At 40.3% G+C, this 20,929-nt stretch overlaps 1 protein-coding gene across 1 annotated transcript in view; it reads right to left on the bottom strand.

Moving 5' to 3' along the window:
- LTBP2 (latent transforming growth factor beta binding protein 2) overlaps positions 1-20,929 on the bottom strand; it is a 184,549-nt gene that overhangs the window by 19,833 nt on the left and 143,787 nt on the right. Inside the window, exons 12-18 of the mRNA XM_074290027.1 lie at positions 19,030-19,245; positions 16,560-16,579; positions 13,991-14,030; positions 13,679-13,789; positions 10,122-10,250; positions 8,185-8,313; positions 135-254 (exon numbers count right to left, since the gene is read on the bottom strand). Coding sequence (XP_074146128.1) covers positions 135-254; positions 8,185-8,313; positions 10,122-10,250; positions 13,679-13,789; positions 13,991-14,030; positions 16,560-16,579; positions 19,030-19,245 — 765 coding nt within the window. The remainder of the gene's footprint in view (positions 1-134; positions 255-8,184; positions 8,314-10,121; positions 10,251-13,678; positions 13,790-13,990; positions 14,031-16,559; positions 16,580-19,029; positions 19,246-20,929) is intronic.

The following is a 20,929-nucleotide window of genomic DNA, read 5'->3' as shown; positions in this document are numbered from 1 at the left end:
TAGTGGACCAACTATAGAAAGCAGTCTCTGGACAGAGATTTTCTGCAGAAGGCCAGAGGGACCCAGGGCAACACTGGAGTTGTAAATCTAGGTGGCAAGTGAGCTGGGAGATGGCAGTCTTTTGGTACTCTTACCTTCACAATGTCCCTTCCGGATCATGATGTATCCCTGGCCACACTCACAGTGGTAAGAGCCATCAGTGTTGGTGCACTGTCCCCCAGTGCATACCCCAGGTCGCTCACACTCATCTACATCTGTGAACATACCAGTGATTCTTGGTTAGTGGAAGGGGTAGGGAAGGGATTTGGGGAAAAAATATGAGAAATTGAACATGAAGTTTCAGGTTTGGGACTGTCTAATTGGAACTTGTAACATCTGAAAGCAAGAAATGTATTGGTAAAAGTTTAATAATCAGCTTCCTAAAAAAAAGGCACAACACCTTTTAAAATTTATCTGCATTACTATTATTTTCTCCCTTACTTAAATCTAGACAAGCAACAAAACAATAAATCAAGGCTTTGTCAATCTGGTGAATATGCCTGCACTGGAAATTTAACAGTCAACTCTTTTGAGCCAGTTTGAGCATGAACCTTGTTTCAAGGTTATTCCAGCATCTCCTTATGTGAAGAGACATAATATAGAAAAAATCTGGAAAGGTAAGTGGGAGCCAGATACTTTCTATTTTTTTTTTGCTTATATTTGAGACAATAGGGAATCATTGAAGATTTTTGAAGTGCAAGTTGTGATCTGTGTTTTATGAATATTTAACAGCCATGTTTAAGATGGATTGGAGAAGGGGAGAAACTAAAAACAAGGAGACCAATTACACGGATTTTTTTTATTGCTTTGGAAGGATTTCAATAATTACTACTTTGTAAAAATGCTTAAGTAGTTTTGCTAATAGAGTAGTCCAGACATTATCCTGCATTATAAATTGCCCTCAGTTTACCTTCTCTTCCTTTTACATTTTTCTTCTCTGCCCATCAACAGATGTAGATATGGCTTGGAATTAGCATGGTTTTGACAAGGCTTTGACTCCAAGTAAGGGTCCAAAGATTATGCCACCAGTTTTTGCTACTAGATTCCTTACTATCAGAAAGACTTACTATTTGATTTATCATTCCTATTTTATCCCACCATTCATATATAATTTTACCTGTATAGTTTGGTTTTTTAAATTAATTTTTTTAATGAACAGAAATTTGTTCTCTTTTCCCCACATCCCTTTTGGAAGAAAAAAGAAAAACTAAACCCTTATAACAAATAAGCCCAGCTAAGTAAAACAAATACCCAGATTAGCTATATTCACAAAAAAGCCTTGATCTGTACCCCAAGTTCATCGTTAACTCTGTTAAGAGGGAGCCTGTTCTAGCTGCTCTATCTTATCTTGTGGGACAAAACCATTGCATGCTAGATCTGTTAGGCATCTGAGATAATTTATTCTAAATCTTTTGCTTTATGAATAGGAACACTGTTATGAGTCCAAGGGACTACAGTTTTTATACCCTCAGCCCTGAGACTGTCCCATTTTATTCTGTCTTCTAGGGTTAAACCTGGGCAAGATTGGGAAAGAGCTAGAATTTACCTCTGATGTCTTTACATCAATTCCCCTTGTTTGACCCTTTTTGGCAGCCCCTTTACCTCTAGAAAAACCAATGCTCTTATGCTGCTTGGACAAGCCCAGAGTTTTGTGTCATTTAATCAACATGGGGATATGTTAAAACCTCTTTTCTAATAAAAGTGAAAATATTCAAAAATAATATTTTTATCTAAAGGACTTCTCATCTAGCATTTATTTGATACTTTAAGGTTTATAAAAGTCTTTATAAATATTATCTTACTTCATTTTATAATAATGTCAGGAAATAAAATGCTATCCCCATTTTACAGTTGAGGAATCCTAGGCAAAGATTAAGCAACTTAGCCAGGATCACAGAGCTTTTTAAATACCTGAGGTAGGATTTGAAATCAAGTCTTTTTAACTATTGATCCAATGTGCTGTTCACTGAGATACCTGGTTGGATCAGTTTGTGGTTAGGTTATTAACTAATTTACCCAGTTGTCAAGAAATGATTGGGTTATTGACCCATCTTAGAGAAGTCTCCTTTCCTCTTTCCTTGAAGTTAGTGTACTAAGACCCCTCCCCAACAAAAGTACTCTCTGATCCATTCAAAACGAGTCATCTTCTCTGCATCATCTTCAGAAAAGATTCTGATTACACATCTTTGGGAAGACCCTCAGAGATTCCTTGAAGGGAAGGTCCAGTAATGGTGTCCTGGTTACTTAACGATTCTGTATTGTTAACCAAAACTTGTATTTTCTATATTGTGATCTCTTCCTCAGTTTAGGATTCTTATAAATATTACCTCAAATTATTTTGGTGGCAAAGGGCATGAAGATTGTGCCAGTATTTGAATATCTCTCTCCAAACTAGAAATGCTTGGATATTAATGTTAAATTAGATAAAATTATTTCTAACAGACTAGGCCTAAACACAAAATCATATTATTAGCACATATATATGCATATACTAGTAATAATATATGCATATATAAATACTAATATATAATTTAATGGCAAATTAAAATTAAATTTTAATTTAAATAAATTTAAAAATATATGTATAGGGGCACAGAGAGAGAGAGAGAGAGAGAGAGAGAGAGAGAGAGAGAGAGGGAGAGAAAGAGACAGAGACAGAGACACACAGAGAGAGAGAGAGAGACAGAGAGAGAGACAGAGAGAGAGAGACAGAGAGACAGAGAAACAGAGAGAGAGAGAGAGAGAAAGAGACAGAGACAGAGACACACAGAGAGAGAGAGAGAGAGAGACAGAGAGAGAGACAGAGAGAGAGAGACAGAGAGACAGAGAAACAGAGAGAGAGAGAGACAGAGACAGAGAGAGAGACAGAGAGAGAGGGAGAGAAAGAGACAGAGACAGAGACACAGAGAGAGAGAGAGAGACAGAGAGACAGAGAGAGAGACAGAGAGACAGAGAGAGAGAGAGAGACAGAGAGAGAAAGAGAGAGAGAGAGGGAGAGAGGGAGAGAAAGAGACAGAGACAGAGACACAGAGAGAGAGAGAGAGACACAGAGAGACAGAGAGAGACAGAGAGAGAGAGACAGAGAGAGACAGAGACAGAGAGAGAGAGAGAGAGAGAGAGAGAGAGAGAGAGAGAGAGAGAGAGAGAGAGAGAGAGACAGAGAAAGAGAGATGTATATAGATATACTCACACATATAGGTTGTAACATTTTTTATTTACACAAGTTACATTGTTAATTGAGGATTGGCAACTAGGTAGTATAGTGAATAGAGCTGATCTTAAAGTAAGAAAGATCTAAGTGATTAACACTGGGTGAGTCCCACAACCTCAATTTCAGTTTGCTCTTCTATGAAATGGAGAAAATAGTAAGATCAATTCTACAGAGTTGAAGGAAGGCTCAAGAGAGAGAAAATATATATATCATGTTGGAAACCTTAAAATAATATAGAAATGCTAGCTATTTTTGATAGTATCTAAGTAGGCATTTTAGAGATGAATAAACTGAGGCTCAGAGAGGCTAAGTGATTTACCCATTTGATTGACTGATGTTTATTCTTGGTTCTCAAAGTGGACTTACATAGGTGATAAATGACAGAGCTGGGATTTTAAACATAGGTACCCTGAAAGGGAGTTAATCCAGTCCCCCAGCCTTAGATAATGATTACTAATTTACACACAAGATTTCACTTCATTGTTCAGTTATTTCAATCATATGGAATTCTTCCTGACCCTTTTAGGTTTTTGTTAGCAAAAATCCAGAAGTTGTTAGCTATTTCCTTCTCCAATTTATTTTACACATGAGGAAATTGAGGATTAAGTGATTTGTCCAGTGTCACACAGCTGATAAGTATGATCTTTAAATATCTGCCACTCCATGCTCAAATTTTCTATCTCTGGTTTTCTATCTCTGATGCTGCATTCTCTCCACAGAACTGCCAACTTCTACTGAGTCAAGGACTCAACTCATCATAGGACTGAGAGTCACAGGAAATGAGTATCATCTCACAAGTGCAGCTATCTTTAATATAGTTAACTGGAGAGGGAAAACACCCAATTATGCATATTAGACTAGTGTATCCACATGCAGATTCCCATGTGGGAATAAGAAAGGTTCATTATAATGCTGAAACTGGAGACAAGGATCACTCGTCTATTGTGTTTGGGATTCTCCTGTTGAGACTTATGTACGCTATAGATGAATTTATGGGATTCTGAGGTGCTTTACATGCCTACACCTTTTAAACTAAATTGGTATAAATCTGAAGTTTCTTTTGGATAAATAGTAATAGTAATAATAGCTAGCACTTTTAGTCACACACACATGCATTTTGTATATATAGCATTTATATTTATATAGAGATAAATGGTAGTAATAATAGCTAGCATTTGTTTGCAAAGCATTTTACAGTTCCATCTTAAGGTATTAAAGTTTAAATTCAGATGTCCCCAAAGTCTTAGGACAGTGTTAATCAACCTTAAAAAAAAAAAAAAAAAAGGCTTGTTTAAAATGACGCTAAGGCTTTTGGGACACCTTCTGTTAATCACCTTGATTTTTATAAGAAGTCTGTGAAGTAGTTGCTATTATTATCCCCATTTTACAAATGAGGAAATGAAAGCTAGGAGAGGTTAAGTTAGTTTAGTACACTGGTAAGTGCATGAGATAGAATTCAAACTCAGGTCTTCCTTTGTCCAAGTCCAACACTCTTACCCATTAGGTTGCTTAGTGATTGCTCATTTATACACAAATGAAGGCTTCACCTTAAGATTTCTTCAAATGTTCATCTGTTCTAGCTAATTTATGATGGTATTCAAGTTATATATACAATTCTTGCACACATTGAGGGGTGACATTCAATGACATGTTGGTAAATGTTTAACAACTAGCTCTCTAGAAAAAAAACAAACATTTTATTTTTTAATATATTTTAAACATATTTCCCCATGGCCCACTTTTAAGCTTAATCGACATTATTACCATTTTCTTATGTCTAGACAATCAACAAAACAATAAATCAAGCCCTGATTTGTAGTGTTTCCAATTTCTGAGGTGAAAATGTTCATGCTGAAAATTTAACAAAAAAGTAGAGTTGGCTCTGGTACACCCCTGGGTGTGAGAACTAGCCTGCATCTTAACACATGGGCTGGCACATAGTAAGCACTTAATGAATGCTTGTTGATTTGACTAGATGCCAAGATACTGAACAGGCTCGGTCCCATGTGGCAGGAGAAATCTGTCAGCACTCAGGTCTCAGGTGATAACTTAGAACTTGAAACATACACACATACATACAGACACAGACTCCCCCCAAAATCAAGGCCATCTCTCATCAGCACAGAGCCCAGAGGATCCCTCCTCAGGCTGGGCAGGTCTCTTGCTGTCTCTATTCCTCTGATTAATGGATCCCCATCTGGATCACCCCTTTCAGTCCCAACCCACTCCTGGCAGGAGGAGAAGTCCCTACAGGGGAATGTGTGCCTGTAAGAGGCAGGCATAAGTCAAGTTGGCTGTAGTGGATGAGGCTGAGTCTGGATGTAATTGAAACAAGACCCAACTATTACATCCCATCAGGTCAAAACAGATTCGTTCCCAGCTCCCCCATCATCAGTAATTCGTGACTCTCCCTCACCCCACACAAGCCTGGGACACTATCCCTACAGCCTTGGAATCTGGAGATAATTATGAGGCTGTGGGATAGCAGTTTACCATTTGGGGGCAGGGAGCTCAAGAGATATTATAACTGAGGGAGGCAAACCTGCGCTTAAGATTCAGGCCATCAGGGACTCCCCAAATTTCTTCTGGCACAGGGACAGAGGGAGCACAAGAGATTCTGGTGACTTTGAGCAGTAAGACTAAGAAGGCTTTCTGTGCTTTGTTGGCTGCAAAGGTTAAAGGGATGCTGAATTGTCTCAAGTTTGTTTGTTTATTTGTTTCTGAGGCCGTTTTCTGAGACTTGCCCAGGGTCACACAGCTAGGAAGTGTTAAGTGTCTGAGACCAGATTTGAACTCGGGTCCTCCTGAATTCAAGGCTGGTGCTCTATATTTCCCTACATTGTACAATTACTTTCACATATTCTACAACATAGGCATTTTCACAGATTTCCACCCCTCCCCCAACTCCTCCCCAGTGCTTGGAACGCTCTCCCTTCTCTTTAACTCCTGGCTTTCTGATTCAAGAATCGACTATATCTCACTTTCTACAAGAGGACTCCTCCAACTTTAGTTCCTTAACCCCCATTCGTACCGTCCATAACGTTACGTGTACATATTTGTAGGCTATTACTCTCATTAGCATGTGAGCTTCTTGAAGGCAAGAACTGGGTTAGGTTTTTGTGTTCTTGTTGGATTTTTTTTTTTTTAAGGGGGTAGAGGAGGTGACTTTCCCAGGATCACACAGCTAGTAAGTATCTGAAACTAGATTCAAATTCAGGTCCTCCTGACTTCAGGACTGGTGCTCTCACCTACTGTGCCACCTAGCTGTCTCAAAGATTGGATTTTTGCCTTTCTTTGCATCCCCAGCATGTAGCCCAGTGACTGGCACATAGTTTGCACTTGAACCTTTGCTGATTGACTTCAGGAGCCACCTGGTCCGATTTCCTATTTGAGAGATGAGGAATCTCAGTTCAGAGAAAGTTAAGTGGCTTGCACAAAGGTAGGAAAATATGTCAGAGATGGAATTTGGACTCAGGGTTTCTGTCTTCAGGACAGTTCTCTTCCCAGTGTACCACATAGCTTAGTTCTCAATGCTCACAGGTGGACACTGAACTAGAGAATTCGTAACCTTTAAGCTTTTGGCTGATGGTGTTACAGTTTGGTACTCTTACAAGAGGTAGCCATGCTTTAAAGGAGTATTCTACAAGGCAGAAAGTTTTCAAAGCTTCCCCCCATTCAACAGATGGCCACCTATTCCACCTACTATTAAAGACTTTCCAACCACTACCTTGTGTCATGGCTGGGCAGAATTCGGGAATTCGGGAAGGATTGGCCACAACTGGACCAAGTCCATCTAGCCCTATGCTGCCTGAAGCTGGTGCTTTCATGCCCACCAGCCTTACTAATGAGTCAAGAAACAGTCAGCCAGAGTGGAAATGTTATGGAGAGGATGTCATTGCTATGTATGGGAATTGAATTCTGAGGTCATTGGAGCAGGGAGAGATTAATGGGAATTTCATTGTTTGTCCTTAAGGGCATTGATGTTTCTCTGGACTCTAGTTCTGTGATTGCTGGAGAAACTATCCATCTCAGAGAAGGAGCCAAGCCCCCGTTGGGAAAAGCAATAACTGTGAACTCCTGCCCCGAAGCCATCGCTATTAGCAGCCAAAGTCACACACTCTAGGATTAGCTGGGCAGTAGAACTGACTTTCCTTGCCAAGCCCTAGTAGGCCAGTCACAGCCACAACAGTCATCCTCAGTGGCCCCCACCTCAACTTATACAGAGAATCTGGGCCCATAGCTAGCACTATTTATACAACAAAAATACCAATTTCAGAAATAATAACAACAACTGACATTTATATAGCATTTTAGGTTCTGCAAAGTGCTCTGCAGACATTATCTCATTTAGAAAATATACTTGTAATGAGGCTTTGCAAAAAGGGATATCCTTTGTCATCAAGCGTGTGGTTTGGAAAATATGCTCAGATGTGACTGGGCAAAAAGTCAGCTTGATACCTGTCCTTGTCACCTTATTTTGGACAGTTTGATCTTGAGTGTGCCATGGTGAGGTTATTACCCTCCCTCTTCCACCTCTGACCTCCTCTGCCTCCCCGTCCATGTAGCCAAGTAAGAGGACTCTAGCTTGTTATTGTCCTGAAGAAAGAGCAGATTAGATTCTTGTAGCCCAAGATTAAAGCCTGGGGAAACCCTGGCAAGTAGAGGTTATTGTAATTGTCATTTTGATCTTGGACCTTTGACCGTCTAGTGCCCTGAATTTCTTCTGAGCTGCTAGAGGTATCCCAAAGATACTTGGTGGTATGCTTTGTTAAATGAGTTTTTAAATACTTCATTGAGTACTTCAAAGTGTAATTATTGATTACAGGACTCATTCATTCATTTTCTCATTCAGTAATACATTGATTAGAGAAAGATGAGGAAAACTGAACTCAAGGGCACACACAACATAAGTAGCTTGAATGGGTTTTCCTTACCTTGGCACTCCTGAGTAGCCCCAGAAGTGATCAGCACATAGCCAGGATAACAAAAGCAGGAATAGGAGCCCACCCTGTTGATGCAGCGTCCTTTTCCTTTGCAGGGGTCACGGAGACACTCGTTCTCATCTGAGGGAGGAGAGACATACAGACATATTCAGGTGTGCCTCTTGCCCACTTTTAGCCTCTATTCTGACCTCCCATTGCCCATTCCTGGTTCCAGGCATAGTCAACAGCTGCACCCCATCCCTGCAAAGCTTCCTCTCTTCAGTTCTGCCTCTTGGCTTCCTTCAAGTCTCACCTACAACCCCACTTATTATAGGAAACCTTTTTCAATCCCTCTTAATTTTAGTACCTTCTCTTTTGATTATTTCCAATTTATCCTGCATATGTCTTGTTTGTTCATTGTTGTTTGCATGTTGTCTCCCTCATTAGGATGTCAGCTCTTAGAGGATATAGATTGTCTTCTACCTTTTGCCTTTCTTGGTATTCTCAACACTTATTTAGCACAGTGTCTGGCACATGGTAAATCCTTACTAAATGTCTATTGAACAACTGACTTCAACTCTCTATTGTATATCTCGATCTGGATGTAGCACAGACATGTCTGAAACTAAACTTATTCTCCTCAATCCCTCTCTTCTTTTTAATTTCCCCATTTCTGTCATGGGGACCATAATCCCCTCCAGTTACCCAGCCTTGCAATCTAGGTATCTTCCTCAACTATTCACTCCCACTTATCATATCCCATCCCATATCCTATAAGTATAACCCCTCTCTCGTTCTTTCATCTATATCCAATTTGTGGCCAAGTCCTGTTGATTTCCCTCTGTGCCCTGTGCACTACTCTGGTGCAGGCCCTTATCACCTCATGTCTGGGCTATTGCAAGAGCCTTCTGATTGCTCTCCCTACTTCAATCTCTCTCTTCTCTAGACCATCCTCCATGAAACTACCAAAATGATTTTCCTAAAGCACGTCTTCCTCTCACCTCATTCAACCAACTGCAATGGGTCCCTATTACCTCCAGAATAAAATAAAAATTCTCCATTTGGCTTCATAACCATAATCATAAACTGTCCAGCTTACTATCTTCCTTTCTTCCATATACTCTATGATCCAGTGATACTGGGCTATTTTCCATTCCTTCTTCTTTTTTTGATTTGATTTTATTTGAGAGATAAGGGACTTGTCCAGAGTTATAAGTTAGTAAGTGATCGAGGCCAGATTTGAACTTAGGTCCTTCTGACTCCATGTGCTCTAAACCATGGTGCCACTAGACTGTGCTATTCCTTAAATAAGAAACTCCATCTCTAAATTCTGGGTATTTTCCTTGACTGCTCTCTATGTCTAAAAGATACTTATTTTTGCCTCCTGGCTTTTTTTAGTCTTCTCTAGATTTCAGCTAAAATGTCACTTTTTACCAGAATTCAGAGCTAATGATTTCCTTCTGAGATTACTTCCAATTTATCTTGAATAAAATTGGTTTGTATGTTGTCTCTCCCATTAGAAAGTGAGCTCTTTGAGTACAACTTTTGGAGAGTTTGTTTTTGCCTTCCCATTGCTCAGCACACTGCCTAACAGTAAGCATTTAATGAATGCATGCTGACCAGCACACACTAATTGCCTAATAAATGCTTAATTTTGGACAAACAATTACTTTGCTATTCAAGAGCAGGGTTAAAAAACTCTGGAATGGGTCAGTTAACATTCTGCTCAAAAGCGGGTTCATCTGAATCCCCTTAACATTATACATATTTACCACTCAGACACTTGTGTTCCTGGATAGAAAATGTCCCATCACTTGTCACAGGTCTGCTTCCCAACACGCCCCAAACACCCCGGACTTGCAGCATTGCCTCTGGGATGCTAAAGTGCTTGACCCCGTTCCTTTCCCTTCCTTGACTCATCCTTCATTTCTTGGGGACCACTGAAATACCTGTACAGTAAGTCTGGCTAGGATGCAGTTGGTAACCAGGGTTACAGACACAGCTGTATTTTCCTGGAAGGTTCACACAAGTTCCTGGACCACAGATATCTTCAGCCAGAGTAGCACATCTGTCATTGTCTGTACAGAACCAAAGCAGAGTTTACTTTGTGCTTAGGGAAGGAACCAAAATAAGCAGAGTCATTCTTGTCTCTACCCCTGACTATAATAGGACACAATACCCCAGAGTCTCTGGAAGGTGAAAAGTGAAATTTCTAATTACTTCTACAATCCTAGAAATTCCCTTTTCATTCCAGTGGTCTTGTCATTCATCCCCTGAAAAGCCAGCCTCTGCCCAGAACTACAATTCAAATCCTACCTCAAACACTTTGCAACTTTATGATCCAGGGCAGGTTATTTAACCTCTCTCAACCTATAGAATGAGACCATTGGACTCCATGGCTTCTAATATCCCTTTTAGCTCTAAATCTATGTGAGCCTCTCTTCTAAGCTCCAGACTTGCACCATTATGGGTGATTCTGCCAAGTAAATTCCCCTTGATCTTTTTCTATTTACAGATAGAAAAGTTTCCTCTTTCTGTAGAAACTTCTTTATAGCATCCTTAGGTAACCTCTGACATGTCCTCATGACATTCCTGATATGCAAAACATCAGTGCTGACCTCTTCTATAATTCTCAATGCAGTCCTTCCTCAAGTTCCATATCTCCCCCACCTTCAGACATAATAAATTATATTTTTATATTAATTGGTATAGATTTTTTGCTTTTCATAGTACTTTTCTGAGAAAGTCTCACAAAAAATCCAGTGAAAATGGTGGATTAGGCATTATTATTTTATAGATTAGAAGACTAAAGTCTAGTCACACAGAAAGCGAAAGAGGTGTTTGTTATATAGTTATCTGACTTTTTCATGACCCTTTTTCAGGTTTTCTTGACAGAGATACTGGAGTAGTCTGCCATTTCCTCCTTCAGCTCATTTTTACAGATGAGGAAACTGAGGCAAATAAAACTAAGTTATTTGCCTTCAGTCACACAGCTAGTAAGTATATGAGATTGAATTTGAACTCAAGAAGAGGAGTCTTTCTGACTCCAGGCCAAGCATGCTCTTTACCGTGATACCTAGCTGCCCTAAAAAAAACAAAACAAAACAAACTAGGATTATACTTTAGATTTCTTTGTTTGTATAGTGTAGAGTTCATTTACTATGATCTGCTCCTTGCAGGGCTTATTATTGTATTTTATTTTATTTGTAAGCAATTGGAGTTAAGTGACTAACCCAGCTAGGAAGTATTAAGTGTCTGAGTGTGATTTGAACTTAGGTCCTCCTCACTTCAGTGCCAGTGCTCTATCCACTGGACCATCTAACTGCCCCACAGAGCTCATTTTGTAGCAAACTCACTTATGATTTTCCCCAATACTTTCTCCAACCCCCACCCTGACATAAACTCCCTTTGTAGGCCAGAAATAACAGAATACTGAAGTTTTATGTCCAATCCTCTTTTTAGTTCTATTTTTGTATCTGGAAATGCCCATCTCATTTAGTGTTTGCTAAGTCAAAAAAAATTTTTTTTAAGTCAGCAGAATAGAAACTGGCTTATGTACAATGTGATCACAGACTATTTTCCATGATGAGCTTATCTCCTACGCCAACTTCCAGAGGTCAAGGCAGTTTGTACAATAAAGTCTGAGCTGCAGCAGCTTAGAAGTTTATTGGGATTCCACAGCAAAATCCTAAACCAACACTCAGAGGGGCTTGGGACAGGGAGGGCAGGCAAGATACTCTGACTCAAAGGAAGCTACCACTAGCGTTGTCTCACATGACAAAGTTGGGTGGAAGGGCAGACTGGCTGCTAAGAATCTGGACCTAAGTCTCATCTCTACAAGAGTCTCTGGAATCAAATCCAATGATCTTTATATATGTTGCTCAGCTTCTTGCTAGCAAAACTAACCAAATCATGGAGCAGGAAAAAAGGGGACTAGAGGAGAGCTAGCTAGTGAAGGAGGAATCACTAGAAACAGTGTGAAAGTTGGAGCTTCAGCATTATCAAGAGGGAGGAAGCCCTCATCAGACACTTAAAGCCAGGACTCTTCAGGACCCTAGTGAGAGAAGGCAAAGACATTCCATGTATTTGGACAGTTCTGTGGGCTGATAGAATGAGCTGATAATGAGACCCTCTCCCCCTGTGCATGAGGAAACTACTTCTCCTCCCTTCTACCCTAGGGAGATTTTTTCAAAGAGCAGGCAAATTGAAGTAGGGATTTCAACCTTAACACTTCTAGGAGAAGCAGCTGTTATAGCTGACCAGTGGACTTGAGTTCTTATCCCACCTTAGACATCTACTAACTGGGTAAGTGTAGGAAAACCACTTAATTTCTGTGCCTTTGTTTCCTTATCTGTAAAATGAAGTGTTTGTCCCTTCTACCTCTAAATCAATATTCAATAAACATCTATGTAACCCTCTTTCCAATATGTCACGTTGTTTCCCTATGAGAAGAGAAGCAAATTTCTGCATAGTACAAAGAATCATAATCTTAAGGAAGGAAAGCTCAATGGGAAGAGAAAATGCCAGGGTCCAGTCACAGGTGGATAGGAGGAGAAAGAACTGGTTTTTAGGGCAAAGGGAGTGATTCTAGGACAAGGCTAAAGGAAAAGCAAATATATAGGAAAGTTAAGGCAGGGATCCATAAAAAGGAGAGAAAAAGGGGAACCTGAGCATGGCAAGAATGAGACAGTGTGGTATGTACACACATACACACATGTTGTAAAAGCACCATGACAACATTAGACATCTCTGTTTGAATTAAGCTCCAAACAAAAAAGCTATTGAGAAAAGCACATTCCAGAGACAGGTAGATTGCCAAGGTTTCTCCCCCTTTCCTTCCCCTCCCACTCTCCCCGAACTCTCCTTGGGTCATTATAGACCAGACCCTAGAAGCTCAGAGGGAGAGAAAAGTACAGACTCTCAGACAGTTAAGCAACCTTGAAACAACAGAACCGCTATTCTCCCTAGTAAACAAGCTGTCTTCAGGGCCACAAGGCTGGAGCTGCTGCCAGTAAGACCAGATGACTCAATGTTCACTGCAGCAGGAATAGAAGCCAGGTTTCCCAAGGGGACTTATCCTCCTTTTCTGAGAGTTTCTCTTAATGTCTCCAGAGAGATCCTGATATGCCCCTTCCCCATATTACCTGAGGAAAGCTCTAAACTCCTTACCCCTGTCCATCTCCCTCACCAAAAAAATTTCTGTTTTTCCCTCCCTGTCCATCCCCTAAATCCCTCACTCAACACCCTGGAGCTGACTAAAGACACCAGATGTGCATTGTATCCCTAAGGGAGATCCCATGCTCTTTTCATTCCTGAGCCAGGAATCCTGAAGGCCTGCAGAGAGAAAAGGAAAAAAGACTTTTCTAAATCCTCACAGAAGTCAACGAAGCCTGTCAGATTCATCCATCAGGTTTTAGGACACAGGTGCTTTCCCTTTGCTTCTAGAAAACAGTCTGTCTGTCAGACAATCCCAACTTGCTGTTTTCACAGGGACTCAGACATGTACCTTTGTTCAATGTTGAAGCCCCACTGAGGAGGGATGTATCTTTCTCCTCTTCCTGAGGATCTGGGGTCACCTGCCCAAGGAGTGGTGGAGATGGCGTTTCTATGGTGGGTGCTGTAGAGGAAAGAGTGCACCTTGGGATGAGACTAGGTTCCTGGGGGCTCAGATGCTCACCACAGAATTGTTGAACATGCCCTTCCTCTCTATCCCACTGTCCATTATTCTTGAGCCTCCCCAAGGGACCCTCCTAAAGAGTCCAAGTTTCAGGTTAACTCAGTTTTATTCCTTCCCTCTATTCCCCAAGGAGACACTTACCCAGGGACCCAACTGGCACAGAGTCATCAGTTGCAGTGATCTGTGGAGTTCAATTTTATAGATAAGAAGAGATCAATTCTAGCATTTCTATGATAGGGGTTGGTACAGGGGGAAACAGGTTTCAGAAGGGCCCTTCTGTCACTAACTGGAAACTTTCTTCCTTCCACTAACCTACTCATCTCCTCCATTCTTCCCTGGTTAACTCAAAAGATACAATTCTCACAGAGGGTCCTTTTCAAAACAGCCCAGGCCCCCAACTTTATTTGTCCCTTCAACCTTTCCCTTCTGCTCTCCTGGGATGCCACTGCATCCATTGTATAGATGAAGAAACACACAGGGAAGCAAATTTACTTTTTCTAAATTCCAGAGAAAATCAATAGTGGAGACAGAAGCATATGCCAGTTTCATTTATCTATCTGTACCACATACTCCTTAAGTCTTTCCTTGTTTTTTTTCCCCCCAATCACTGAAATTTTAATAGTTTGCCAAATACATAGTTACTAGGATTATCTAAATATCACTTAAATTTTTTTTATCATTTTTTATTAAAGCTTTTAATTTTCAAAATATATGCATAGATAATTTCCAACATTCACCCTTGAAAAACCTTGTATTCCAAATTTTTTCCTTTCCTTTCTCCTATCCCCTCTCCTAGATGGCAAGTAATCCATTATATGTTAAACATGTGCAATTCTTCTATACATATTTCCACAAATATCATGCTGCATAAGAAAAATCCAATCAAAAATGAAAAAAATAAGAAAAAGAAAATGCAAACAACAACAAAAAGAAAGAAAATACTGTGTTGTATCACTTAAATTAAAAACTGGCATAGTTTTGTAATTTAAGTGATACAACATAGTATTTTCTCTCTTTCTTTCATCTGGTATAGATGATTCTATAAAATAGTGAATACAAGTTATATATATATATATCATTAACCCCTATAGTCCAGTAAAGGCCTCCAAAACCCAATAGCATGAATTACAGTCCAGTACATTTTCAAGAAGACATATTTTAAACATTTAAATCAAAAGAAAGTAAGATCAGCTCTTAGTGTTTCTTGAAGAACAGGCTCATTAGCCCAACAATAATATGTGTTATCTTTCTAATGAAGGAAATACAGCTCTCACTTCTTAAGGAACTAAATCTCATCCCAGTTCAAAAAAACTCAGAAGAGAAATCAGTCCAGGATACCTGGCACTTTCAGGAAGATCATAAAAATCATACATTTATAACTGAGGCAGATCTTGGAGGTTTTCTAATCTAATTCCCTAATTTTGCAGGCTTAGAGTTAAGTGACCTCCCTAAGGTCAACGATGTAAGTGGCTAGAGGTGGGATTCAAATTCCAGCATCTTTACTGCTATTCTTTTCATCATGCCATGATGCTTTCCTGGGAAAAGGAACCAAATCCTTTCAAGGAGCACTGAATTAGAAGGCTCACTTTATGGAGAGAGAAGATGGTAATAATAAAGAGAATAATGTGGGGGGAACAGGGCCAACGGTGGAGGTCCAGGGAGATTTGGAAAAAATGGGAGGAGACAGTACTGGTATCCAGGCTAAAAGCGAGAATTCCAAAAACAAGGGGTCAGTGTCAGATGGTGAAGAAAAGCAAGGCAGAGAAAGATGAGACCACAGCAAAGAAAGGAAATAGTAGCGTGGGAGTAGGCAGAGGATGAAAGGAGAATTTAGCCATAGCAGGGATGAGAATGTTGAGTCCTGCCTTTGGGAGGACCTGGAAGTAGAACTATGGGGGAGGGAGGATCAGGGTACAGGGAAAGGGTGTGGACTGGGAGAAAAGTATTCAAAGGTCATTAAGTATTCAAGGGTCCTTAAGGAGAAACCGTAAGACCGTTAAAGGAACAGCCACTCTGGAGGTCAGGAAGAAGCAAAGAAGCAGTTTCAGACATAATACAACTTCATGTTTCAGGGGTACCATCCTTGGAAGATATCTACTTACAACTAAATTCCTGATGGGGAGGAGGTTGGTCCCCCGATAGTGAGAAGAAGCATTCATTCAGGGCCCTTCAGAATCCATCTTTCTAGTCTTCTTATACCTTATTCCCCACACTCCGTATTCTTCAATCCTATGACATTGAGCTCCTGACTATTTCATGAACTAATCTTAAATGCCTCCCAATTCCCGACTCCTACCCATCTCTCAAAGGCAGGGTTTTTTTTCTGGATCTCCCCTATGCCTAGAATGCTCTGCCTCCTCATCTCTGCCTACTGGCTCCTTTGACTAAATATCTCCTAAATCACATCTTTTGTAGGAACTCTTTCTTAACTTCATAGTGCTTTCTTTCTTTTAATTATTTCCATTTATCATGTATGTATTTTGCATATATCCTGTGTTGTTGCCCCCTTCATATTGTGAGGGTAGGGACTGCCTTTTGCTTCTTTTTGTATCTCCAAAGCTTAGCATAGTGCCTGGCTGTGAGCACTTAATAAAATGCTTATTGACTGTTCTAGCTGCTCTAAATCTACATAGCCCTAGAATTCCACACCCCCCCATCTCACTCCCCAAGTCCATACAGCCTAAACTTTCCAACTAGGAGAAGTACTTACCTGGCCACCATCAGAGTCACCTGTAAAGAGAAAGGTGAATGTCAGTTCGCATGGAAGTGATAAGGACTCTGATCTCACTTGCTGAGATGCTCCCCCTAATACTTTCCTCCTATGTCACTGAGCATCTAAACTTCTTTTTAAATCATTGATTGATATGTTATGAATTATGAATGTAATAACCATCCCTGATTTCAGAATACTGAGGAGGGGGACAGCTAGGTGGCGCAGTGGATAGAGCACCAGGCCTGAATTCAGGAGGACCCGAGTTCAAATCTGGTCTCAGACACTTAACATGTCCTAGCTGTGTGACCCTGGGCCAGTCACTTAACCCCAGCCTCAAAAAAAAAAAAAAAAAAAAAAAAAAAAAGAAAAGAAACAACAGAATACTGAGGAGGAAGCATGCTGACTACCTCCAGACAAAGAGGTGATAAAATCATGATACAGAATGGGATATACGTTTTTTGGACAAGGTCAGTTCAAGAATTTGCTTTGCTTGACTGCATATTTGTTCTTCCCATCCCCGACCCCACTTAATAGTATTTTATTTTTTTCCAATGACATGTAAAGATAGTTTTCAACATTCACTTTTATATGATTTTGAGTTCCAAATTTTCCTCCTTCTCTTCTCTACCCTAACTCATCTTTTCCCAAATTTCAAGCAATCTGATAAACTGCATATTTGTGACAAGGGTTTTTCTTTTTTCTTCAATTGAGAAGTGGGAAAGAGAGGGGAGTTAGGGATAGGATTTCCACCTCCACCTCCAAAATGAGAAAACAACAGGCCAGAAGAAATCACAAGAGATCAGCTTTGAAAGTTACCCGATGAATTTATTATATTTCAAAAAGAAAAACAAGTCCTACATAATAGAGATTCTCCTGGGGAAATGAGTTCTATGTGTCTATAAAATATAAAAATGCTCATTTTACTTGGTATTTGTTTCTTAATTTTAAATGTTATTTAATTTAATTATCATTTAAATTTTTTATTTATTTTAAAATTAGAAATTATCTACTTATTTAATTTAGAAAAGTTTCTATTAAAAGGTGTTTATTTCCAATGTGTCCAATTTTCTTATTATTCACTTTCACAACATTTTGCATTTGAACTTCAGCCCCAATTTCAATTATCAACTGAAACTATTCTAAGGCCACTAATGATCTAATTCTAAAGTAGATGACCTTTCTGTGGTTTTTGTTGTCCTTGCTTCTGAGCCTGTAGGCCACTTCCTACTATTAGATATCCTCTCTTCTTTTGATTCAGAGCTACCCTATGCCCCTGGGCTTATTCACCAACCTTTGCTCCCTAGCCTTTCTCCAACCTCAAACGTGAAGAAGATATCAAAAGTTATGCTGACCCAGTAACTCATTGTTCCAAGCCCCATTTGACTTTTCATGTTGGGGGAAGCTCAGTTGGACCCTAGTCCAGACTACAGCTTTTGTATTGCTTGCCATTCCGCATGTTGGTATTCCTACTTGTTAAATACCATATATCTCTTATCTTAGGAAGGAGCTGAAATGCAAGGGCCCATATGGCCTATTCAAATTGTCTTTATTTTATTTTGACTCCATCTAGAATCCCTAGTTAATCTCCAGGGACTAGCCCTTCATTACTTTGAACTCTTTTAATTTTCTTTTCCTGTGTTTTGCCTCCTTAAACAGGGAGAAAGCCCAAACAATCTACATCTTCTAGATGTCTAACCTACCTCAGCTTCTCTTAACTTCCAGAGGTTCTTAACTCAGGTCTTGTCTATTTGGATTCTAATGAATTGCCATCTCTCTGACCTATGACATCCTGTCTGTCTAGTCATTCTAGATCAGTTGCTCTTCTACATATCTGGCACAGCCTTTGCCCAATGGCACAGGTTTCCGGAACAACATATCCAATCTTCTTCCAGACCCACCAAACCAAAAATCTCTGGTGTCAGAAGTAAATTTCCATCAGAAACTCTAGTATCCTGTCTACTGAATCCTAGAGCTCAGATTTGTTTTAGGGCAATAGATACGAGGCTCTGACTCCATGTCAAAGGAAAGTGTCATTTAGTTTCCCAAACACTAAAGACCTGATCCAGCTGTTCAGCAAATGTAACAGCTGCCAGTCTGGAGAATTCACTAACTGGCATTCTCTGGCAAGAATTGGGGGCATAGCAACAGAGAAAACGCTCTTCTTGGTTGGGCTGGCGTGAGAAAGAAGGCTGAGGGACTGCTGGAGAGCTTTCCCATCTTCTCTAGGATGTGACCAGATCTCAAGATGGGAAAGGAAGAAGCTGAACAACTTTTTCTGAGGAGGCTGGGTGAATTCCTATAAAGACAAGCTAGGAAGATTTCCAAGAGGAGATAACTAAACGCTGCTCTTCCCATCTTCTTTTACCCAGGTAGAATTTGGACCAGAGGAAATGGCCTGACGCTCAAGAGAAGTAAGTGACCCAGGGAATCCTGCCTGCAGACCCAAAGGCAACTGGCCCCACTGTACCTTTGGCAGAAGTGGCCACAGCTTCTGATTGGCTGGCTGTCACTTCTCGAAGGGGTTGCCTCCCAGCTGGCCAGGTTAGAGTCCCGTTGTTTCTCTCCCCTGGCTTTTCCAAGCTTCTAGCCAGTTCCTCCTCCTCCGCTTTCCTCATGGACAGGCGTATATCAGAACTGGAATAAGTGTAACCGTGGCCAGCAGGACAGATCTCTCGGAAGCTCTCTGTAAAATAAGAGGTAGGTGAGTGATTAGAGAGGGGCCACACCATCTACATTCATGAAACCTCCCATATGCAAAGTATTGTGAAATAAAAGCCCACTTATTCACTTCAGCTGGTAAGACTTGCCAAGACTTTTGGCTAAGCCAATGGGGTAACCACCTTCTTTATAAAGTGGTTTCTAATATGTTCAATGAAACATAGCATCTTATTTACATCTGTGGACTACAATATCTACACTACTTAGGAGAAGGCTCAGGATATCTGCTAGGTCTTGTCATCTGATTTTAAAACACTGGCAGTTACTGGGATGGGGGCTTGAACAGGAAGGTCACTCAGATTGGACTGTCCTTAAGAGCTGGACAACAACTTATTGGCCGTGAGAGTATATATGATTTGTGGGAAGAGGGGGAGAAAGCAAGGGTGCAGAGAGGGGTGCTTGCTTCAAACCACAGGAGAAAATAAATTATTTTAAGTAGGCTGTATTTTAAGCTAGCTTCCACAAAGTGAAAGAAGAAGGGGAAAGGAGAGAGATGAGAGAAAGGAAGGAGGAGGAAGGAAGGGGAAAGAAAGGTAAGGAAAGGCACTGTGTTAATTACTTTACAAATGATATTTCATTTGATCTTCACAATAATATTAATAATGACAATAGCTGGCATTCATATATGATTTAGGAACTGTGCTAAATACTTTATAATTACTATTTCATTGGATCCTCACAACCAACTTACTTGGTAAGTATTGTAATTATCTCTACTTTTACAATCCAGAAAACTGTGTCTAACAGGTTAAATAAGTTGCCCAGGATCACACAGCTAATCCTGACACTGGATTTGAATTCAAGTCTCCTTGAACTTTAAACCCAGCACACTATCTACTCCACTACCTGAATTGTAGAAATAATACACAGATTGCACATTTTAAAACTGAAAATTGATTTTTTAATTCTATTTTTAAGATTGAAGCTGGCAAGTCCAAACTCCTTACCTGGGTAACTCCACCCTTCACCAGCATTCTGGAGAAATTTGCCTAAGGGCCAATCTTTTCTCTTGTATTAGTTCTATTTGGGACTCTATTCTAATGTGAACTGAATCTATCCTAGTAGTGTCTACCTTGGAAATGTCTTCCTCCACCTACTTAACCCAAATTCAGGTAGATTCAATCAAAGTCATAGCAAACTACACCCACATCTACCATGAAGTCAACCTCCATAGCTTGAGGATTACTCTATCTCCTGATTCTTAGGGATTCATTCCATTTCCTCCCTCCTGCCCTAGAGAAAGCAGAAGCAAAGGAACAAGCGTGGCACAGTGGAAAGATTACAGAACTCTTTCTTTGAAATTGAAGTGATGGAACCTGAGTCAGAACTTCAGCTCTGACAGTTATTACCTGTGGGATTGGGTGAGTCTCAGGGACTTAAGGAGCTGTTGGGTGGTTCTAGTGCTGGAGCCAGGTCCAGTCTGAAACACTCCTATTCAAATCTGGCCTCAGATGCCTAGCTGTGTGACTTAGGCAAGTCACTTAAGTTATGTCTATCTTGGTTTCCTCAACTAATATAATAGTATCATATTGTGAGGATCAAATTAGCATGGTTCCTGGCACATAATAAGCCCATCCTATCTTACTCTTCCCTCTCCTCCCTCCCCTCCTCTCCTTTCCTTCCCCTCCCTCCCCTCCTCTCCTTTCCTT

Source organism: Sminthopsis crassicaudata, chromosome 2 (genome assembly GCF_048593235.1).
Source record: "Sminthopsis crassicaudata isolate SCR6 chromosome 2, ASM4859323v1, whole genome shotgun sequence".
Classification (NCBI taxonomy): Eukaryota; Metazoa; Chordata; class Mammalia; order Dasyuromorphia; family Dasyuridae; genus Sminthopsis; species Sminthopsis crassicaudata.
This window is presented reverse-complemented; position numbering and strand designations above follow the sequence as displayed.